This window comes from Corvus hawaiiensis, chromosome 1, assembly GCF_020740725.1.
Source record: "Corvus hawaiiensis isolate bCorHaw1 chromosome 1, bCorHaw1.pri.cur, whole genome shotgun sequence".
NCBI classification, from domain to species: Eukaryota; Metazoa; Chordata; class Aves; order Passeriformes; family Corvidae; genus Corvus; species Corvus hawaiiensis.
The window spans coordinates 9,670,539-9,691,116 of record NC_063213.1 but is presented as its reverse complement, the minus strand read 5'-3'; the positions used below and the strand labels follow the sequence as shown (position 1 = coordinate 9,691,116).

At 39.3% G+C, this 20,578-nt stretch overlaps 1 protein-coding gene across 3 annotated transcripts in view; it reads left to right on the top strand.

Moving 5' to 3' along the window:
• Positions 1-4,451: 4,451 nt before the first annotated feature.
• ESYT2 (extended synaptotagmin 2) overlaps positions 4,452-20,578 on the top strand; it is an 82,882-nt gene continuing 66,755 nt past the window's right edge. Inside the window, exon 1 of one of the 3 annotated variants that reach the window (XM_048327953.1) lies at positions 4,452-4,958. In XM_048327953.1, coding sequence (XP_048183910.1) covers positions 4,605-4,958 — 354 coding nt within the window. In that variant the 5' untranslated portion in view covers positions 4,452-4,604. The remainder of the gene's footprint in view (positions 4,959-20,578) is intronic. The other 2 variants (XM_048328036.1, XM_048328119.1) reach the window with 2 other exon arrangements.

The following is a 20,578-nucleotide window of genomic DNA, read 5'->3' as shown; positions in this document are numbered from 1 at the left end:
GTAAAGTCAGCACAAAAGGATGTCCCAGATTTTCTTTCCAAGAAAAGTGTTGTAAACAAGGGGTTTGGTAGCCCTGGGAACTTTTTTACAATTTTAGCTTCTACAGGTTTTTCTCTTGTCTGGCTTGGTACATATATCTCCTTCTCCACCTGCACTGTTATCTGAAAAACAGGAATATAAAATAGCACAGCTTTTTATATTCTGTAGTAATAAACTTTTTTTGTTTGTTTGTTTTTATCTTTGGATGTTCCTCTAAGCCTGTGAAACAATATTGCATTTTTCTTCACCTCTGTGGAATGACACATCACAGTACTATACCAAAAAGTTACTGGAAATATTACCCCTCAGAGGGACAACATGACAACTTTCCACTAGGCTTAGAAGTCATGACTCTTCTATTATTTAAAAAAAAACCCATACTTTTTTCTTTTTTTTTCTTTTTAATGACGAAAGGAATTTGTTAGGATATAGACTTTGTAGGGGTTCCTCCCCTCCCCCCCCCCCCCCCCTTTTTTATCAGCAGACATACATAAATGACCTCCTGCAAAGTGTCAAAATGCTTCTCTTAGTCCTCCAGGTTCATAAATAGAAATAGCAAAAATGTGTGTCTTTGTAGTAAAGTTTGTGCCTTTAGTTTTGAACTTGTAAGAATCCCATGGGGGTTAAAAAATGAGACTATAATTACTGTGAAAACTTGTTAAGAAACACATTTTAGTGGAAAGTATTTCTGTCTTCAGGAACAATAAATATTTGAGGATCTTGTCATGAGAGTACAATTTATGCATTCAGTGAAACTGAAGCCAGCCTGGGTGATACCAGGGATCAGACATACATAGTTTTTCTCCAAACAACAGAAGCTCAGGTATGTTAGAGTCTTTTGACTCTTCTTTGTGCTATATATTAGATAATGTGAAGCAGGCAGAAAATATTTGTGGTCTACACTAGATAATCTGGAGCAGGTTGAGACAGCTGGATAACATTAAACACAGAACTAGAGAGTATTCCATCATGAGAATCTACTAGGATAAAATTTCATGTAAATTATATTTGCATTAATAATTCAATTTTTTAAGGATAAAGTTCCTCAGCAAAAATTCTCTGATTTCTATTCAATAAAGATTTCTCTTCAATAGCTAAAAACCTCTACAGAGAACCATTAGACTGAAATAATGTTGTTGGGTAAACTAAGGTGTAATACCACACATTGTCCTTCAGGGAAATAAACCGTTACTGAAAATGGTCACGAAGTAACAATTAAAATTGCTTCCAAAACATGTTTTCTTATGTGAAATACAAAGAAGTCAGGAAAACGGAGGTTTTCTTTTTTTCCACATAAACTGAATTTTCCCAATTTTTCTCATCATCAAAAATGATGTACAAACAAGACCTTTTGGGAAGTTATTCTGAAGAGTAGTGCCAGTATTTACCGGAAAAAAAATCATCATGGCAAACTGATGGTGATGCAAGGTAAAGGTAAACATAGAATGACACTACTTTGCTATGAAAGCTACTGCATTCAAAAGAGCAAAAAGGAGAAGCAAACACATATGGCTAAGAATGGGTATAAAGAAATATTGCAAACAAAACGTATTAATTAAAATTCTAATAACACAACAGGCCTAAAAAGGCAGGATGTGAAAAGAATAAATGTTATCTAAATAAAATAAATATAATCAGCTGTGTAGCTGATACAATTGATTATAGGATACTTAAGGAGAAGTCAGAGCAGTCTCTGGGCCATATGTCTTCAAGAGTTCCTGATGCATAGGAGACTGAATTTGTAAATATTAAAGTATATGATCAGAAATATGTGCACTAACATCCAAGATTCTTGAGCAAATTATTAAACTCTTTATCAACACCAAAATATTAGAATGAACAAATAACTAGTGTTTATCCAGAACATTTTATTAAAAAAAATTATAATGGAGTAACTAGCACTAATTTATGCCTTAGCAGCAGACTTTGTATCTTGATTTTAACAAGACTCTTTTGTCTCTATTACAACAGTGGGTATGCTAATTTCATACCACCCAGTTTCTTCATCAAAATATTGTGTGGGTCCAAGTCAGTTATCTACAGAGGTTCTTAGAAGTCAGCGGTAACCTCTTTATCAGAACTGCCTCTTGATGTTACAGATAAACATTATCAAATTCATGCTACAAGATCTTGCTTCTGTTTTCCTATTTGACTGGCACATTATCACCCACTTTTAGTTCTGATTAATCAAACTTCCACATAGATTAATGAATTACTCTGCTCAGAATCAGTGCTAGGCTGCCTGGTCTACACTTATATGTTTGTCATCCTAAATGCTCCTACAAGATTAATTATTATTTCCTGTTGTGTTTCTCCATTGTATTAAATTTGACTGTATGGGGTACTCCTCTAAATTCTATATTCAGCTGATTTTCAAAATACATGCTGGACATATATGAGAGCAGAATAATATGTACCATATGGTAAAGTGTTACTTGCCAAATATCACATTAATTCAATCACTTTTTTTTCTTTCATTTTTAATTTTCATTTTAGTTTGTGGTACAGTTGTATTCTGATGCAGATACTGTGAGGCCAGATGGGGAAATAAAATGGACAATGGAGTCCAAGGCTGAGAACAAAAGACTTGAAAAAATGAGAGAATATTAACAGTGTTGGATGTAATGGAGGAAGCCAGCATACAATATGTCCATTTGTAGTAGGTGTTACTGAAACTCAGGAGTGATGAGTCCACATTAAAGTCACATTATAAGCAGAGTAAGTAATAAGAAGAGGAATTCAATAAATGCAAAAAATCACCCAGATTTACTGTAGTTAATTTCACTGGTGTCCAAAGGGGTCACAGCATCATACTTGATATCCTCAGTTTAAGGTCACAGAATTTTCTAGGGTTTCATGCTGCTCTTCAGTTCCCTCATGGTTAGAGCCTGTAGGTGTTTTGAGTTCTCTAGAAGGCCTAAAGTAAATTGTTACTTGAAAGCTTGGATTGCCACCTAGTAGTAAATCACTGATTTTGTTACTTCTTTTTTTATTATTTGGTTCTTCTGAATTTTCATCCTTAGTAACCTAATACACAGATGGGAAACATACACTGTCAATGGTAAAGAGGAAGTACAGAAGAGCAGCATGAGTCTATGGCCAGAAAATGTTTTAGCTTAAAGTGGTCCATTGAGTCTGATGGCAGGCATGGAGGGATTTTGGAAAGAAGAGAAAACAGAACACCACATTCAGTTGTCAAAATACAGATTCTTTTTCCAATTCTGCTGTGCAGCACGAAGCAAACGACTTTCCCTTTGATGCCATTGCCTTTTCGACTTTCTCTGGATAATTGAGATGAGGTTACTTTCACTTCTTAATAAAGTGAAGCTTATACAGCTTTCCTATTTGTCCATTTGTGTGTGTTTTCATAACTTTTCAGACTATGGGCTAAAGTCATTCTCCCCTCATCCCTGCCTGCAAATATTAAGTCTCAAAGTCCTACACATTGTGTGAACATTGGCATTTGAAGAGAGGAGAAAGAACCCTCATTCCCACTAAGTGAAAAGTCAGCTATTTAAAGCCAAAAGAAAAAAAACCCCAAACTCGTGGTAAATGCTGAGTTTTTTCAGTGAGTGTGTACCAGCAAGCTGATAAGGACAGAGCTAAGGACAAGCAACAGCTGCCTCTTACGAAACTGGTGGCTACATTATTTGAAAAGATAAAGGAATGATAGGAGGAATGATGTGGGAACCAGGTGTTAAAGGGATATAGGACACAAACCTGTTGTAAAATCAGTTTTTTTCAGTTTAACAAATCCCGAAACAGTGGGTGCCATCCTCGGTACTCGTGTGGGTTAACAAGATGACAGAGGAGGCAGCTTTATGTGAGCAAAGCTTCAGGAAGCACCTGTTGTAACTAAGACGCGGAGTGACCAGCGTCTGGTTCCTCTGAGGCATTGATCAGTCTCTCCTTTAATAATACCCATCAACAAGGAACAAAGAGAGACACGAAGGCTGTTATCGAAGGGCGTAACAGGTAGAAACCATACAACCGCATACGTGACTGAAGAGAATGGGAGACGGACGGTGTGGTTTGCCCATGAGGAAGTGCACACACGCCTTGGCACGCTCGTCCTGCTCCTGCCACCCACCAAGAGCCCTTTCCTCGCGGTGCCCCCCCAGAGCCGCGCTCCTCTTCCCGCATTCCCGGAGGCCGCGCAGTGATGGCCGTGGCCCCGAGCGCAGCCGGGCGGGGGACCCGAGCGGACGCGGGTCCCGGCGGCGGTGCGAATCCGCGCTTGCCGGGCAGGCCTGCGAGGGAGGGATGAGCGAGCAGCGGAGGGGAGGGGAAGAGGCTGCCCGGGGCGGGGGAGGTGGCGGGCAGAGGCGTTCGTGCGGCGGCCGGCCCGAGCCGCCTCCTCCGGGCGGCAGCGGCGGTCGGAGCTGGGCCGGCCAAGCCCGGAAGCGGCAGCGGGTGGTGCCGGAGCGCGGTGAGCGGGGCCGGGCGCGGGATGCGAGGAGGCGCTGCCGCCACCGCCCTGCCCCCTGCCCGCTCGCCGCCAGCGCCCCAGGAGGAGGAGCAGCGGGAGGAGCGGCAGCAGCAGTAGGAGCCGCCGCTGCGGTAGCATGAGCGGGGCAGGCGCTAAGCAGCCCCCCGGCGCGGGGTCCGCCGCGGATCCCGCTGCGGAGAACGCGGCGGCTGCGGACCCTGTGCCGGAGTCGCCTCCACCGCTGCTGAGCGTGGACGTGACGGGCTTGGTGTCGCAGTTTGCGAGGAGCTTCGTGCTGATCTTCCCCGTGTATGTGCTGGGCTACCTGGGGCTGAGCTTCAGCTGGGTGCTCATCGCCCTGTGCGGGCTCTTCTGGATCCGCAGGCACCGCGGCGGCAAGAGCTCCCGCCTGGGCCGGGCGCTCGCCTTCCTGGAGGACGAGGAGGAGGCGGTGCGGCTCAGCGTCTCCTCCGCGGATCTGCCTGCGTGGGTGAGTGGCCAACACCCTTCGGCGCTGCCGGGAGCACCCGCGCCCGGCGGGCCGGGGCCTGTTACCTCCCCGGGACCTGCGTGACACCCTCCCCCGCGGCGGTGCCCCCCGCCCCGGCACGCGGGGCTGCGCCACAGGCCGGAGGCCGGAGCCCCAGAGCCGGCCTGGCGGGAGGAGTGAGGGCATTGCATCTCCCGCGTCCCATAGCTGCCTGTCCCGGTTCGCCAGCCTCTTCTGAGACGGTGTTCAGCGGCGGGAGCGGGCGGGCAGGGTGTCCCTTGCCTCTCTCTCTCCCTCCGCCGGGGTGGCCTGTCCCTGTCCCCGCCGCCCGCTCTGCTACGCCCGCGGCGCTGGCGGCGGTGACAGCCTGAGCCTGCCGTGGCCAGGGTTTACCCTCGCAGAAATAAACTTTACTGCAGCGTTTGGGTTTCTTTCCCCTCAGGTGCCAGTGACGCGCACGGCTTTGCTCTAGCACGGTCTCTCTACAGAACGCGGATGTCGTGGCTTGGGCCGTTCCTTAAAAAGTTGAGATGAGAGGGAAAAACAATCGGGCTCTTAACGTTGTTAGGGCTTTCAGTGAAGTGTTACCAAATGGGGGTGAAACAGAAGTGAGGTGGTGTTTCTGAGTGGTTCCAGGGCTGTGACATGAGGGCTAAGGTACAGGGGCTGTGGTGGCTTTATTTGTAGATTGATGTGGAGTTTTTAAAATGCTTTCTCCAAATCTTCCTTTGAAAGTTTCAGGCTTTCTAATAAGTCTTCATAACTAACGTTGCTTACTTTTTTTAGCTGAAATCCAGCTTCAAAGTTGAACACCTTTTCTTTGTAATTTCTCCTTTGGAGGATTAATGATGTTTTTGATGCAGCTGCCAGCTGCTAGTGCCAGTACCAGTGTGCATCCAGGCCTCCCTGTGCTCTGCTCTTCCCCCGTGATGGGCTGTGCAGAGCTTGCTGCTCTCTTAGTACCTGTACTTGAAGTCTTGAGGGTTTCTGCTGATTCTTTCCGTGCGATTCCTTTATTGACTACTCTCTGCTCCTGACCTATAGTCACTCACATCTCTCCTAGGGACTCTTTGCAGTGACTGTGCATCCAGCAGTACGGAGATGATAAAGAGTCCATGTAGCCGTTTTCATGTAATCAGATTGCAATACCTGATGTGACCTGTTCTAGCTCTACTAAGGAAATTATAGGAGAGAATAGAGTGGGTAGGTGTGAGACAGGAGTCTTTTACTCCTCTTTTATTCTATCTTTTGCCAAAGTTCTGGTGGAAGATCATGATAAAAATGAGTACAGTGTACAGGAAATATTAAATGGTTTTACCTCTTGAAGCAGAGATGATGCAGTAAATAGCTCTTACAGTACTTGTGTGTTGTGTTTGGTTTGTCCTGTAATCACACAGCAATATAATGGAGGTATTCTGACTTGATGCATTTAAAATGAATTAATTGAAGCGAGATTTGTAGTGGAGAGTTGTATATAGTAACAATCTGCTGGTAACTAAGCCATAGATATTCAGGCTTAGTGCTATGGGTTTGAAGTTTCAATTTGTTACCTTTGATAAAATGGCCATTAATTTCTGTGTGGAGTTGTCCAAATAACTAAAGATTTAGAAAGGGGCCTTCTGACTGAAGTCAGAAGCAAAAAAATCAAGTGCTGGCTGCAAGTACCTGCATATATCCTATGGCATCGTGAGAAAGCAACTGATCAATATGCAAGGTTTTCCAAAAGTGTGTGTTCTTCTCACACACCAGTTGGCAGATGGATGTAGATTTTTTTGTTATTTTTTTCTCCCTCTTTATCCATATTCTTAAATTTTAGCAGTCTTGGTTCTTTCAGCTGATGTATTTGCTATGTTCTGGAAGCATCATTCTTTCAAATAAAAGTAGCGTCCGGAATAAATGTAATCTGGAAAACAGAAGACTTCTGAAAACTGAAGGCCCACTTAAATCAAAAGTGGTCTTCATTGTCTGCTGTCATAGTCCTTAACGTTTATATGAGTCTTAATACTGCTTCTGTAGTGTGTCTGTTTGAAATAAGAGCTGCTGGATGGAACCTGACTTCTCTAATAGGGATCAGCTTTATCCATCTCAGTGTGAACTCCAAATTGAAGTATTTTCCCTTGGTTTCTGATCATGGAAATAAACTTTAAATTATTTGAGTAGGACAGTGCTGTGTTTTAAATATAGGAAACTTTGTTCTCTTCTGGGACTGAAACTGCGGTGTAATAAACCATTTTTCAACTAAATTATGTGGTATCTCAAAGATTTATATGACATGTGGTGTTTTTCTGTGCCCGTGATTGGAGAACGGCTTTAGCTTTGTGTGTTAGGTATGACTCCCTTTCCCCCACACACCTTGGTATCATCTGTTGCTTTAGTGGTTCATATTATGTACTCAGTAATACTGCACTGAGTTATTTATTTTTAAGAAAGCGATTATTTCAGGAGAATGTTTTTCTGCTGGCAGTATTAGATTTGCTTCTTCGATAAGCAGGTGGTTACAGAGCAGGAATATTCTATACTGTGCATGTAAAGTGAATTAATTCAACATGAATAGAAGTTACGTTACTTAAAATGTAAACACAGAATTAACTGCAAAAAAGTATGCGCTGAAAAATACTGTGTTCACTGTCTTAAAAAAATAAGATCTGTCTTCATAGACTTGTTGACATGTAGTTATAGCTCTGCTGCATATTTGAAAGATGTCATGGATTATATGGGGTGGGATGGAGCAGAGGTTTAAATTATTTTCCAAATAATTTAAAACTAGGCAGCAGAACTTACAATGAGAAGGAACTGGAGATCAAAATGGTCTTTATTTAAAGACATTTTAAGACATAAAAAGGTCTTTAGATAAAGACATTTCCCCTTTATTTGCAGCATTTTTATGCACTAGTTGTATTTTATACTGGAATGAATGTAATTTAGAAACAAAAATATATAAGGAAAGTGGCAGTTTAAGTATCACTACATAGAGGAGCAAAGGTAGGAAACCAGGACTCTTTAAGTTTTTAAAGGCCAGGTATCATTTTACCTTTTACTTTAAAAATGGTAATGGAATTTAATAATCTAAGGTGTATAACAAATTTACTTTGTTCTTTCTCAGATAAGCTGAAAAAGTTGATCTAATTTTTCCATTTTAGGGGTGGTTCTTGTTGCTTAGTGCCACTTTCATGACTTGACAACATAGCATGTTCAACATGTTTTTTGATCAGTGAAACTTTGACTCCTGTTTTCTTGAATATACAGATAAAAAGCCATGCTGAATTTGTTTTCCCCAGATTAAATGTAAGTTTGGCCTGGTACCAGAAGCTGTATCTGTATGCAGTCTGTCAACAATCAGCAGGTGACCACAATAGCAAGAAATCTTAGCATTTTTAAAGAATTGATTCTGAAAACAGATTTAGACAATTTTTTGTAAACTTAAGCATGTATTATACAGAAACTGAAATACTGTATGCAATTGTAGTAAAAGTAGTGACATGCTAAAACATTAATTATAAGTCTGCTGTGGCATTTTGGGTCCTACATACTTGCTTAAGTTTCTGCTCTAGTTTGGAGTGATTTTTATGGTTTTGTTTGTTGTTGGTTTTTTTTTCCCTCTTGTTTTATTTTCTCATCTACTCAAGAAAAAGGAAAAAAGCCTGCCTAAGTCTAAGTAGGTGTCATCATCTTTTTAATTAAACTGATTTGCAGTACTATTGTAAAGAAATCTGGTAGGTCTCCTTTTTCTTGGGAAGCTGTATGAAGTTCTTGCAGATTGTGAGTATTGTGGGTCACCACTGAACTGCTGTACCACTGCTACACCTAGTGGAAGGAGATAATGTCCAATTACATGGTTAGAGCAACAAAGACTTTGGTTTTTACTGGTATTGGAAAGGCAGAGCCAGCATTTGTAATAGAAAAGTGGTTTGGTTGCTCTAACTGCAGGATCACACCTGTACTGAGTGACATTTGCGGAGAAGGTTAAGGTGGTTATGCTCTTATGTGTATTTCATATGAAGATTTCTTAATGATACAGAATCAAACTTGCTAACTAGATCTTAGATAGAAAGTTCAGGACAGGAATCTCCAAAGAATCCCCTGCTGATGGATGTTATGTACTCAGTAAACTTGATAAACAGGTGGACTTCTGCTATACAATGCATGTTTTTATTTGCTATAGAAGAAAAAGATGTTCCTCTTAACTTCTCATTATACTTTTGGTTAATGCTGTTATTGCTGCAGCTGTAGGAACTGTAGGAGGATTTTTATATATCTTATGGAATTTGAAGACACTGAGACGCTGTGACACATTCTTCTGATCCTTTCTCCAACTTAGTTGAGCATGTTAGATGGAACTTACCAAGAGATGATTTGTTAAGAAGAATTACTCCCATATATGGTAACTTAATGTTAAGCAGGATGTAATCAGTTTGGGTAGTGGTTACTGCTCTGGGTAGGTGGCCATTGCTCCGGGCTGCCAGGCTGCATCTGGAAAGGGTGAAGAGGTGTGAGTAAGAATAGAGTAATAACTTGTGAGTACTTAACAGCTGAACTCTGTGTCCTTCTTCTGCCTGATTATTTTTCATTTTAAACTGCCTTCTGTTCTAGCTGATTCATAGTGTATGAATATGTACGTATGTGTATTGTGGGTTGTGTGTGTTTTTGTGGTTAGGCATTCTTCTTAAAGGAAGAAGTTTAATTTGTTCAGTATTACTTCTTGAAATTTAGGTAACCTGAGTGACATCCTAAGAGTACCCCATAGTTAGAAGAAATGTAAATGATGGGTTTGGAAATGGAGAACCAAAGGAAAAAAAAAAGATATTGGACAATTGATCCTATCTCCCTGTTTCCCAGAGTTTTCAAGGTGAGAGTGTTAAAGCTGTGCTGAGATGATGTCTGTCCCAAAACACCTTCTCTCATGTAGTAATGTGGTGAGCTTCACTATGTGATTCATATATAAAGATCCCTTTCCAAAATATTTATGGTAGAAACCCACATGTTGAGCTGATGTTTATGAACATGGTATCAAACTACTGAAGAAAAACATCAGCCTAAAAGTATTAGTATGCCTCTTGAACTCTATGTAGATGACACAGGCCTTCTAAATATGTGTGTATAATACATTCTTTTTTCATCTAACAAATCATTATTACATAAAAATGATTACTGAGTTTTGGGACTACTGCAGATACGTTCTTTATATATGCAGTTTGTCTGAACTAGGGAAGATGCATACTAGTCTCTTTAGGTTTTTTTTGTTTGCTTGTTTGGTATTTTTAAATTTTGTGTTGTGGTCTGCTAGTATTGTTTCCATGCCTAAGTGCCGTTGCATATAAGGACTAGCCCAGCTTTAACCGTATTTGAAAATGCACAAGTCAGAAAGATCTTGTCTGTACAGACTGAGGTTTTATGGAAGGAAAAATAAATCTAGGATAACAGTCAACCTTTTTTGCCTCTTCAGCAAGATTCTTCTCGCTTTAAATTACTACTGCTTTTTGAGATTGTTGGCACATCACAGTTGGTGGGCTATGCATTCTAAGATTTTTTTTTTTAACATGAGAGCCCTCTGGGAAATAAAGTTGAATCAGAGTTATTGTCAAAACATTTTCATTGCACTTTTGTAATGAAAACCCATTTTATAAATTCTAAGTAACTAAAACAATTCTTTGGTGTCCTGTTCTTTTTCTTCAAAATGAAAGAAGAGGTGACATTTTGTTTCTGGTCAGATAAAGTTCCTTGACTTAACCTTTGATATAAACAGAATTATTTATCTCCCATTTATCAATTCATCACTAGTTTTCTAGTTGCTGAAATGGTGTAACTTCTTCTGAGCTTGCAACAATTTTATGCTGACCATACACCTGTACTGAATCTGTTTTTTTTTTTTAACTTTAAAATAATACTGAGTTTTAAAAGAACGCTAATTTCTAAATATCCTCTGTAGTGTCTGAAACCAGTTTGTCAGTCTTACAGCAGTATATAAGATTCTGATAGCAGAAGTTAATGGTTATGAGTTAATCTGTACCACTGATTTAGTATGTTTTGATATGTACATAAAAGGAAATCAATAAAAGGATATGATTCTTCTGGATGTACTAGAGAAATAATACATTTGGTATGAGATATTGCTAGTTTAGATACAGAGTTGTTTGACCTGTGATAGCTTTCTTTTTGCTTTTCTCTACTCTTGGACAATATAAATTAAGTCTGATACTACCCTTTCGTAAGGAAGTGGAGAATGGACACCCCACCAGCAGCTTCAGAGCTTTCCTGTGGCCTAGCAGGGGCCAGCTTCTAAGGGTTATGTACCAAGCTTGAAAGGGCAGCCGAATTTCAAAGGCAGTATGTGTAGAGCCATTTCTGCACATTCAGGGTAAATACTGCGCCACTTCAAAGAAGAAAATTAAATCCTTATCTTTGGCTGCTGTTTGTGAACATTTAACGAAAATAAAGGCTATACTGAGCTGGTGTGTTCCACATAGAATCAAATGTAAATAGAAGTGGAGAAACAGTATTTTGATAAGAAGAGGGGGAGAGTGGTTTTTTTTTTAAAACAACTCTTTGAATTCAGTAAATTCTGAAACTGAACTGTTTAGAGAAGTCTGACACTTTATCATTTGTATAACTTTTAGATCATACGGCATTTTGATTCTGGGTAAGACTTTTCAGTTGAATAAGGAGAGAGTTCTGTGAAGTTTAGAAAGCAAACGTTTGATAAGAAACAAGAGGGAGGAATTAAACCAAGAATTTGCTAAAAGTGTGTGAAATGGTAAAACAACATTTATGTGTTTGACAGACTTGGTAGTTTCCAAGATAGCATGAACTGATCCAAGACCCTTTGGTTCCATCTGCTGTGCACTAAATGCTTTTCTTTTTTTGTAAAATCAAAAGAAAGAAGATCTGCACTTTCATTTCTTAGACAGCTTTAACTTTTTTTGAGGAGGCCTTGACCTCTCACTGGGTAAGAATAAAGTTCTCTTGGGGTGGGTGGGAAAAGATGATAGTGTAATTAAAGATGTGTGTTTATTTTTTGAAAATAGCTAACTTCAATTTGTTGGTGGTTTTTTTTTTTTTTCTGGCATATGCCACGTTCTTTCTGTTTCTTAGCTGGCAATAATGGATCGTCAGGCATGGAAAGAGAGGTTGTACAAACTTGCCCCATCAGCTAGGGAAGTATCTGATAGTAGGCTTCTCCATTGACTAGAATTAGTTCAGATTTAACTTGCTTTGTAGGGTCCTCTCATTACAAAAGCAAGGTTCAAGAATTAGGAATCCTTGCCTTGCTAAATCTGTTCCATTTACCTCAGCTTTTCAAGATACCTTTTGATCCCTAGTTCCTTTATAAAGGCCTGTATAATTTCCATCCTGATATCAGGGTTCAGATGAGAAGCTGTGTCCCATCTCCTCTTGAATCCCATTAATAGAGCGCCTGGGACAGGGAGGAAAAGAGGTGCTCCTCAGCTTTCTTTCGCATAATTTGATCCCCATCCCCAGCCTACTTCTAATTTTTTATTCCCAACAGCTTTAATAAGCTTCATGTACCAGTCTTTCAGTCTTTGTTACATTGGTGGAGTTGTTATTTCCTTTCATTTTAAATGACACAGGTTTTTGTTGGTTGGTTGGTTTGGTTTTGTTCTCTCTATGTGCTTCCTGTGATACAGTTAAAAGTTGGAGCAGTAGCGAGAATTTTAAAGCTTCTTTCCACTTGGTCCTTGTTTAGGAGAATTTAAATTTTGTTCGTAGGCTCTGCTCTGCACTCCTGTATGCTTGTTGCAGAGAGGATCAGGGGGGTTAGTAAAGGGCCTGATTCTGCAGTTTCAAAATGAAGTAAATGTACACTTCTCACAAAAAGGATGTTCTGCATCCAACTGCACTTTCCCAGTGCCACCTTGTGCCAACATTAGAATTTACTTGGCCAACTAATTGTGAGTTTTCTGCCAAGTTGGGTGTTCAGCTGGATGAGTTTCATGAGTTTACTGTGAGACCACACAAGTGCCAGTGCCTACGAAAGGGGGGTGGCGGAAGCCTGTGCTCAGGTTTAAAGTGAGATGGAGAAATGGCCTGCACAAAGAAGCTTTTCTTAGAAAAAGGGTGGCAAATAATGCTGCTGAGGTATATTTGTGGGGAAACAAAGTTTGAATTTGAGCTGTTTATAATGTCAATTTGCATATCTAACTTCTTTTATAACATTTTAACAGATGTGTCAACATATCTAATCACTGAGCATATAAACTCTCAGTATTTTGATTCAGCTTTAAAGTTGACCCAGTTTTTAGTGCGTGGTTGGATTGGATGAACTCCACAAGTCACTTCTTACCTGAATTATTCTATAATTTTTATTTTTGTTTTAAGCTGTCATTTAAAATAGCTCAGTCTCCAGTTACGGCTTACAAATTTTAAGAAATCTTTTCTGCATAAAATACAAGTATTTGCTTAAATATTAAGTGTACTAGCAAGAAAAAAAATTTTAAAAGGTTGTCTATAGAGAAGTGTTTTGTGGGAGGCAGTGACACCTTTTAAATCATTTGGATGCCTGTCAACTAAATAGATAGTATTGAAAGTTCTGTGCAGCAAACGTTAAAACACACTATTTTTCAAATGGAACTCCTGTTATATAAATAAGCTTTGTAAGACCAGCGTTCCCATATAATGAGTCATTGCACAAAGTTTTGTCTGCTACACCCTGATGTGACTACGAAATTCTCCTTAAGAGCTGAAAATCTGAAACAGGACTAACGGTTTTCAGCTGAAGCAGTCTGGATTTGTGTACCATGGAGTTGTTACTATACTAGAAATACAAAACTAGTTTTACTTGGCTGAAAATAACTGTCATATGACAGACAAGAATTGCATTGTCATTTGGCTGTCCTTATCATATAGCAGCATGGGTTGAGTTTACATTAGTTCAGTTGCAGCACTTTCACCTGAGAGATTTATATTTGCAATATAAATTGCGTAACTGTTGGCATCTGTTTATGTGAAAACTTCAGTTGAGAGAGTCTGGTACAGACTACACTATTGTTTTCATAACCTTTGTTGGCATTCCTTTAGTTAGATACTGCCTCAGTGAATTATCCAAGCAGACTGAAATAGTTTCCTCTGAGAAAATTTTGAAAGATGTAACGCCAAATGTAAAAATAAACATATTGACAATCCATTGTCTTGTCATTGTCAATCCTTAGTGGGAAGGTGGGAAGAAAGGGAGTGAATGTCTAAGAATTTAGTGTCTTCCTGTTTCATTTTTAAAAGTAAACACAGGATATGCTGAAGCATGACGGTAGCTGTAAAACCTTGATTGCTCTGTTTTGAATTAATTATGCAGTGTTATGATCCACACTTCTGCTCTTAAAGTTTGTAGGTGATCTTTAAAATAGCTTACTGAAAAAAATTGTGTGGAGAAAAACTTTGCAGAAAGAACTGAAATGGAACTTTACAGCTCAGGAAGCTCATAGTTTGCTTTGTATTTTAAGCATTACTGCTGCTTCTTTGTACTATGTGATTCTTACGCCTTATTTCAGATCTGCAAAGCTTGATAGAAAAAATCCGGTGTCTGTGCTTTGTCAGATGCCCTTCTTGACACAGCATATTCTGTAAACTAGTGAATAAGTTTACAGCTTCATATCCAAAAGCTCAACAAGAACTCTTGTGGCTTTTTTCTGCAGGGAGAATATTAGAAGACATGCTCTGAGCTGTGAGATTTTGTGCAGGCTTACAGGGCAAACTCTCAGGAGCAGTTGGTATTTAGCTTGTTTGAGCTGTCTGCATGTTTCAAGCTGACTGTTAATATAATGAATGTAATGATACTTCTAGGAAATGTTTTCTCTTCATTTGTTAATATTTCCTAATGCAGCAAGCTTGCTGGTCCAGAATTTTGAAAAATTGTAGTTTGTTTTGAGGCAAGTTTTCCCTCCTCCTCCAGGCTGTTGATTCATCTTGCTAATTGTTGAACTAGAATACTAAATTCTCTCTTGTGTGTGGCTAGGATGTTGTCTTAGTCTAGTAATAAATTTTATGATGCAGACTAAATTTATATCTTAAAAAGCAGTGTTCCTCTCTCAATGACTTTCTCCTAAAATACTTGAACTAGAAAAAGAACGCTTTTCCACCCACCCACCCTCTGCCAGTTAAATATCAAATGACAGCCAGGAAATGATAAGAGAGTGTTTCATGGGGGGAACAGAAAACCAGTGTTCAGTCATCTGACTTGTATGTGTTAAAAGAGATTAATATATTAGTTTAAATTGTTGTAATGTTTTGTTCTCTGTTCATGCTTATATTTTGGTTTATATTTTAGGGAAGCTATTTGGGCTTTTGAAAGTGTTTGGGTTTCTTTTTTCTCTTAAGGGTGTGCTAGGTATGAGTACAGTGTTGATGTGAATGTGTCTAAACGGTCCATATTCATTTGGTAAAATCACTTATTTCTGTCATGTTCATGTAAGTCTTTATAATGGGAATTAATTTTCTTCTACATTTGGCTATGTATAAACTTTTTAAAATGCTGCATATATTATGTGCCTGTGTTGTTTTCAGGTCTTAACATAGATGTCTAATAACAGAAAACATATTTGCCAACAATTGTTTTTCAGTTCCTTTGTGATTTGAAAGTTTTGCAGTTATAGTTGACATTTCTTTCCCATGTGTCCTATCTTCTGTGTATTCAAGTGAATAACCAAAATGTTATCAATCTGTTCATTTTGTTACTTTTGATTTACCAAAAGAAAAGCCCTAATGAAGTTTTTGGTCTTTTTAGTTCATTAAGGTAATCCATTACACACACAGCCATAGTGACAGCCTGAAAGTAGATTTAATTTAGAGATTGCTTAGTTTACAAATAAAGTTTTCATACAAGAATGTGTACTTTAATTTTGCTATTTGAGAGATGAGGAACTACAAAATTGTTCTTTTAAACAATATTGCAGTGTTCAGTGGTTTGCTTCCAGTGCACACATGTTGTTACTGGTCTACCTGCTGCCTTTATGCTAATCTCTTTGGTTTTCTGGCACAGCCAGTGAGAAAGTCTCTTGTACTAGTCACTAACAACACTGTGACAGTAAATCTGACAAAGTTCTTAAACCTCTATTGGGTTTGGGGAGAGGGTTTGGACAGTGGTGGTCTGGATATGATGCAGGAGTGGCAGACAATTGTAGGTGGCAGTTCTGGTTTGGTAATAAGTGTAGACAGGACCATTGAGGACTAATGGACAGTTTTAGATGATGTTTAAACAATTACCTGGGAAATGGGCAATAGGAAAACTTGATGGGATACTGGGAGACAGTCTGTATTGGCTCTGGTGGGAGACACCTAAACTTTCATTTTCATTCACTTCGAGTGAGTTTGGTATTTGGGATGTAGAATATTTAGCAGATATTTTGTAAAACATTTTAGTGTAAGAAGTGGAGCTACTTGTGCTTGAAGTGGCAAGTAGACACTGCTAAAGGGGTGGAAGTGATTGCAGCTTTAAAGCCTTTATCCTTGACTAAAATAAAATCGATTCACATCGCTCTCCTCAGGGAGCAAGCTGATCAACTGTAGGTTCAATTTTTCGGGAAGCAGTAGAATGTATCCATATGCCAGAGAGAGAAGATTAGTTCATCAGTGGTCCTAAAATTAATGGGTTTTAAGCCCTGACAAATCACTTTGGAATTTCCTTTGCTGTAACGTTCTGATTCTTGATTCCCATGTAACACACAAGATTCTAGTTTAGTTTTAACCTGTAAGAATTTACAAGGTCATTTGCTTTCTTGCTGGAGATTTGCAGTGCTTGGGGAAATGGTTTTTCTTTTTGTCAACCCCAGTTGTCTTGAGTGTTTTCATTTGTTCTAGTTTCTTTTTCCAGCAAAGTTACAAAATCCAGGTCTGCTTTCTGCTACTGTGGTTGTTTGCATTGTCAGCCACATGGAAATAACATTCCTGTCTGTCATATTCCAGTGGAGAAGGCAATGTGTAAGAAAAGCTCTTACATTGTGATCTCCCACTGAGTAAGTAAAATGGAAAAAACTCTTGACTTGAAGCAGTTCAGATTAGTCAATGACGAGAGAGAACATTCGGAAATGAGACATTGAAATAAATATCTTAGAAACCCTTTTTTCCCCAACATAGTTTACAAGTTAATTTCAGTTGTGGTTTGACCCTGGCTGGATGCTAAATGCTCACCAAAGTTGTTCTATCACTCCCCTCCTCAGCTGAATGGGGAGAAAAATGCAATGGAAAGTTTGTGAGAGTTGAGATAAGCACAGGGGGAGAGATAACTGACCGGTTACCAACATGGGCAAAACAGACTCGAATTGAGGAAATTAACTGAGATTTTTACCAATCAAATCAGAGTAGTATAATGAAAAGTCAAACATATCTTAGAAACACCTTCCCCCTACCTCTCCCTCCTTCCTGAGCTTCAATTTCTTCCTGATTCACTACCTCCTCCTCCACAGACTGCAGGGGAATCTCAGCTCTGGCATCTGGAGCACCTCCTCCCCTCCTTCACTGACCTTGGTGTCGGCAGCATTGTTTTTCTCACGTTTTCCCTCTTCTCTTCCCTGGACAGAATTACTTCTGTGCAATAATTTTATTTTTTCTTCTGAAGGAAGTTATCTCAGAGGTGCTGCCAGTGTTGCTGATGGGCTCAGCCTTGGCCAACAGCATGTCCATCCTGGAGCTGGCTGGCATTGGCTCTGTTGGGAGGGAAATATGGAAATAGCTCTATAGCAAAAGCTTCTGGCAACTTGTCACAGAAGCTGCCCCTGTGGTCCTAACCCTCTTCCTGCTCCCAAAACCTTGCCACACAAATCCGATACAATCCTAAACTGTTCAGTTAAAGCAGAAGTCCTCAATATATTTTTAAAAAATAGCCACCAAGCTTAGCATTCATGTCCTAATGATGTCTCAAATACATTGAATATTTCAGGACTGTATCCGATGCAGCAAATCGTATATGGCAACAAGAACAGTGGACTTGACTTCAACATCCCTTGATGGTGAAAAAAAATACAATATTTGGATTTTTTTTCTTCTCAGAGGCTAGTTGTACATGGAAAAGACTTTATCAGGTTCTTGAAAATACTTTTTTGAGCTGGAAAGATATAGTTGCAAATTAACTGCTGTTTATGCAGATCTCTGAAAATAACTGTGGCATTTTACTCAAGGGGGTTGATTTCATTTTAACTGTCATCACTGCATTCTTCTAACTCAAGTGATGTCTTTTGCAAGAAAGTTATTACATGTGATTAAAAGCTGCATACAGATCTTAGACTGCTGAAAATATCTGGTAGCTATACAGGGCTGGGATTCAGCACAATCACCAGTAAAAGCTGTAAAAGAATCTATTGCCAGTTAGCACACGCAGTCGTGTTTCCTGTAACAAACTGAAATTAAGATCTGAGACTTGGGCACCTCATTCCAGAGATGAAGGTCTCTCCCTGCCACCTGCCTTTGGTGAATGGGAAGGGGTGAACATCGCTGTTTGCAGGAGGTCCCTTTTCTCTGTATAATAAGAACGTACAGTAACGAGGTCATAACTCCACTGCTGCTTTTTACATGCTTAAATTTATCAAGGAATAATTTGGGCCACAGCTGTTAGATTTTAATTAATACATGTAGTAAATACTCTGTGGTAGAACTTCTAAAAAAATTACTAGCATCTGTTATAAAATCTGCTGAGAGTTTTAGAGCTGACAGTGACTTGGCAGCGTGTATTATTCACTGCATGGGCACAGACATTAACCTTTCCAAGAGAAATTCAGCCTAAGGAAGGTTCTGCTTAGGAGCAGTCAAATAAATTGGCATTGCCATGGGCAAGATTTCTTAAAGCTAGATTTTAGGCAACTGACTGACTAGGTGGTTGTTGGCAGTTCAGGCAGTTGTCTTAGAATTGACAGAAATTTCTTTTCATGTATAGAATTATTACTAAGCTGTGTTTTAGGCACTAGGCGTTTGGGTTCCCCTTAGAGCTAGAATTTGCTGAACTTAAATTTAAACATACAGGTGCAAATTAGTTGGAGATTATCTTTAAGTTCAGTACACACATCTCCAGAGGACTGTATTTGATTATAAGAAAATTTACAAGATGTCAGATATATCCCTCCAGAAGCCTTTATTTTTCTTCATTTATGATAAAGCAGGTGTAGAGTAACTTGTTTATTCTTGGACATGTAAAAGAAAGAATTTTGCAAAATTAGAGAAAAGTAATTCATCAGTTGCAATTGCCTACTGATTAATAATATTTGAATCTTAAAAACTGAAAATCTTTGAAATTGCTGTGAAACAAAATTGTATAGGCAAAAAGGGTTGCTGAGACATAGAATGAATCTTTCCTTTGTCATAAACTAAACCAAGATCTAGTGGGTATGATCTGATTATCACAGTTCCAGCTATGGACTGTACAAATACACAAAGTGGGATAGTAGATGCAGATTAAAATGCAGAAATGGAGAGCTTAAGTATCAGTTATGAACTGCTCAGTTTTAAAAGACTCTTACGTGCTTAATGTTATGGTTAAATTGTAGGCTGTATCTTTATAACGTGACACTGCCCACTGCTGTCATTAATTAAAATGGTATTGATTTATGATGGTTATTTTTGCTGCTAAACGGGGAAGTGAAAGAACATAATGTGTTTGTAATAGTTAAGCTAGGGGTAAAGAATATTCAAGAGATCCCCAAATGCTCGGGTTATCTTCAGCATTGATGATAATAGGAGAGGTGACAGTTCTGTGCTGTATTTATAAAAGGGATGATGTATCCAACTGCTCTTTTTTCACTCTTGCTACCTCTCCATGCTGTCTATCAAACACCCAACAATTCTAACGCTGGAACATTCCTCCTCCAAGACCAAGAAGTTACTGAATCTTAATCACTCAGCTACTTGCTACCCATCATTCGTTTGAAGGGCAGAAGCTGCCTTTATGTAAGGGCTGGTTTCAGGTGTGGGGAAAACATCTTCAAGCAATTGGTCCTGAACATAAGCAGTGGCTGTGTATAGAAGCAAGGTTATGTCATTCAGGTCACCACTGAACCACTTGATTGGGCACTCTGGAAGTGAACTGATGGTGTTACTGGAAATCTTTGGCATAAACTCAATACAGTAGTTTGTCCACAGTCTGTGCTTCCACTGAAGGGTTAGTTTTGTAACTGCTTCTGTGAAAAGTAGAGTATATTCTCTCAAAAAATACAGGAACTCCTCTCCAAACATATGCAAATAAGTGAATTTACATTAGAAGCAGAGAAATTGAAATAGAATGTCATTTAAGGCATATATGGCCAAATAGTAAACTTCCCAAAACACGGGATAAAAGTGGATTGTTTAGTTTCCAGTATTGTTTTAAAAAAGCTTAATTTAGAAAGAGGATTTATGTTTTTTAGAATTTATGATCCCTTAGTTTGCCTGGGTTTTTTTAAGATGGAAAAGCTCTTTAACAGAGTCTGAAGAATGTTTTGATGCAGAGCATTTCAAGACAGCTATTTCAGAAGACTTGTATCAGTGATGGTTTGCAGTCATAACATGAGAGAAAGTGTCTGTGTCTGCCAGAAGCTGGAATCTCAGGAGATGTTTCCTGGAAACAGGGCCTGGAGGAATTTTGGTGGGATGAAGGGGAGCATTGCAAACTGACTGGACTTTTAATCTCTGTTTAGTATTTTGTATTTTTG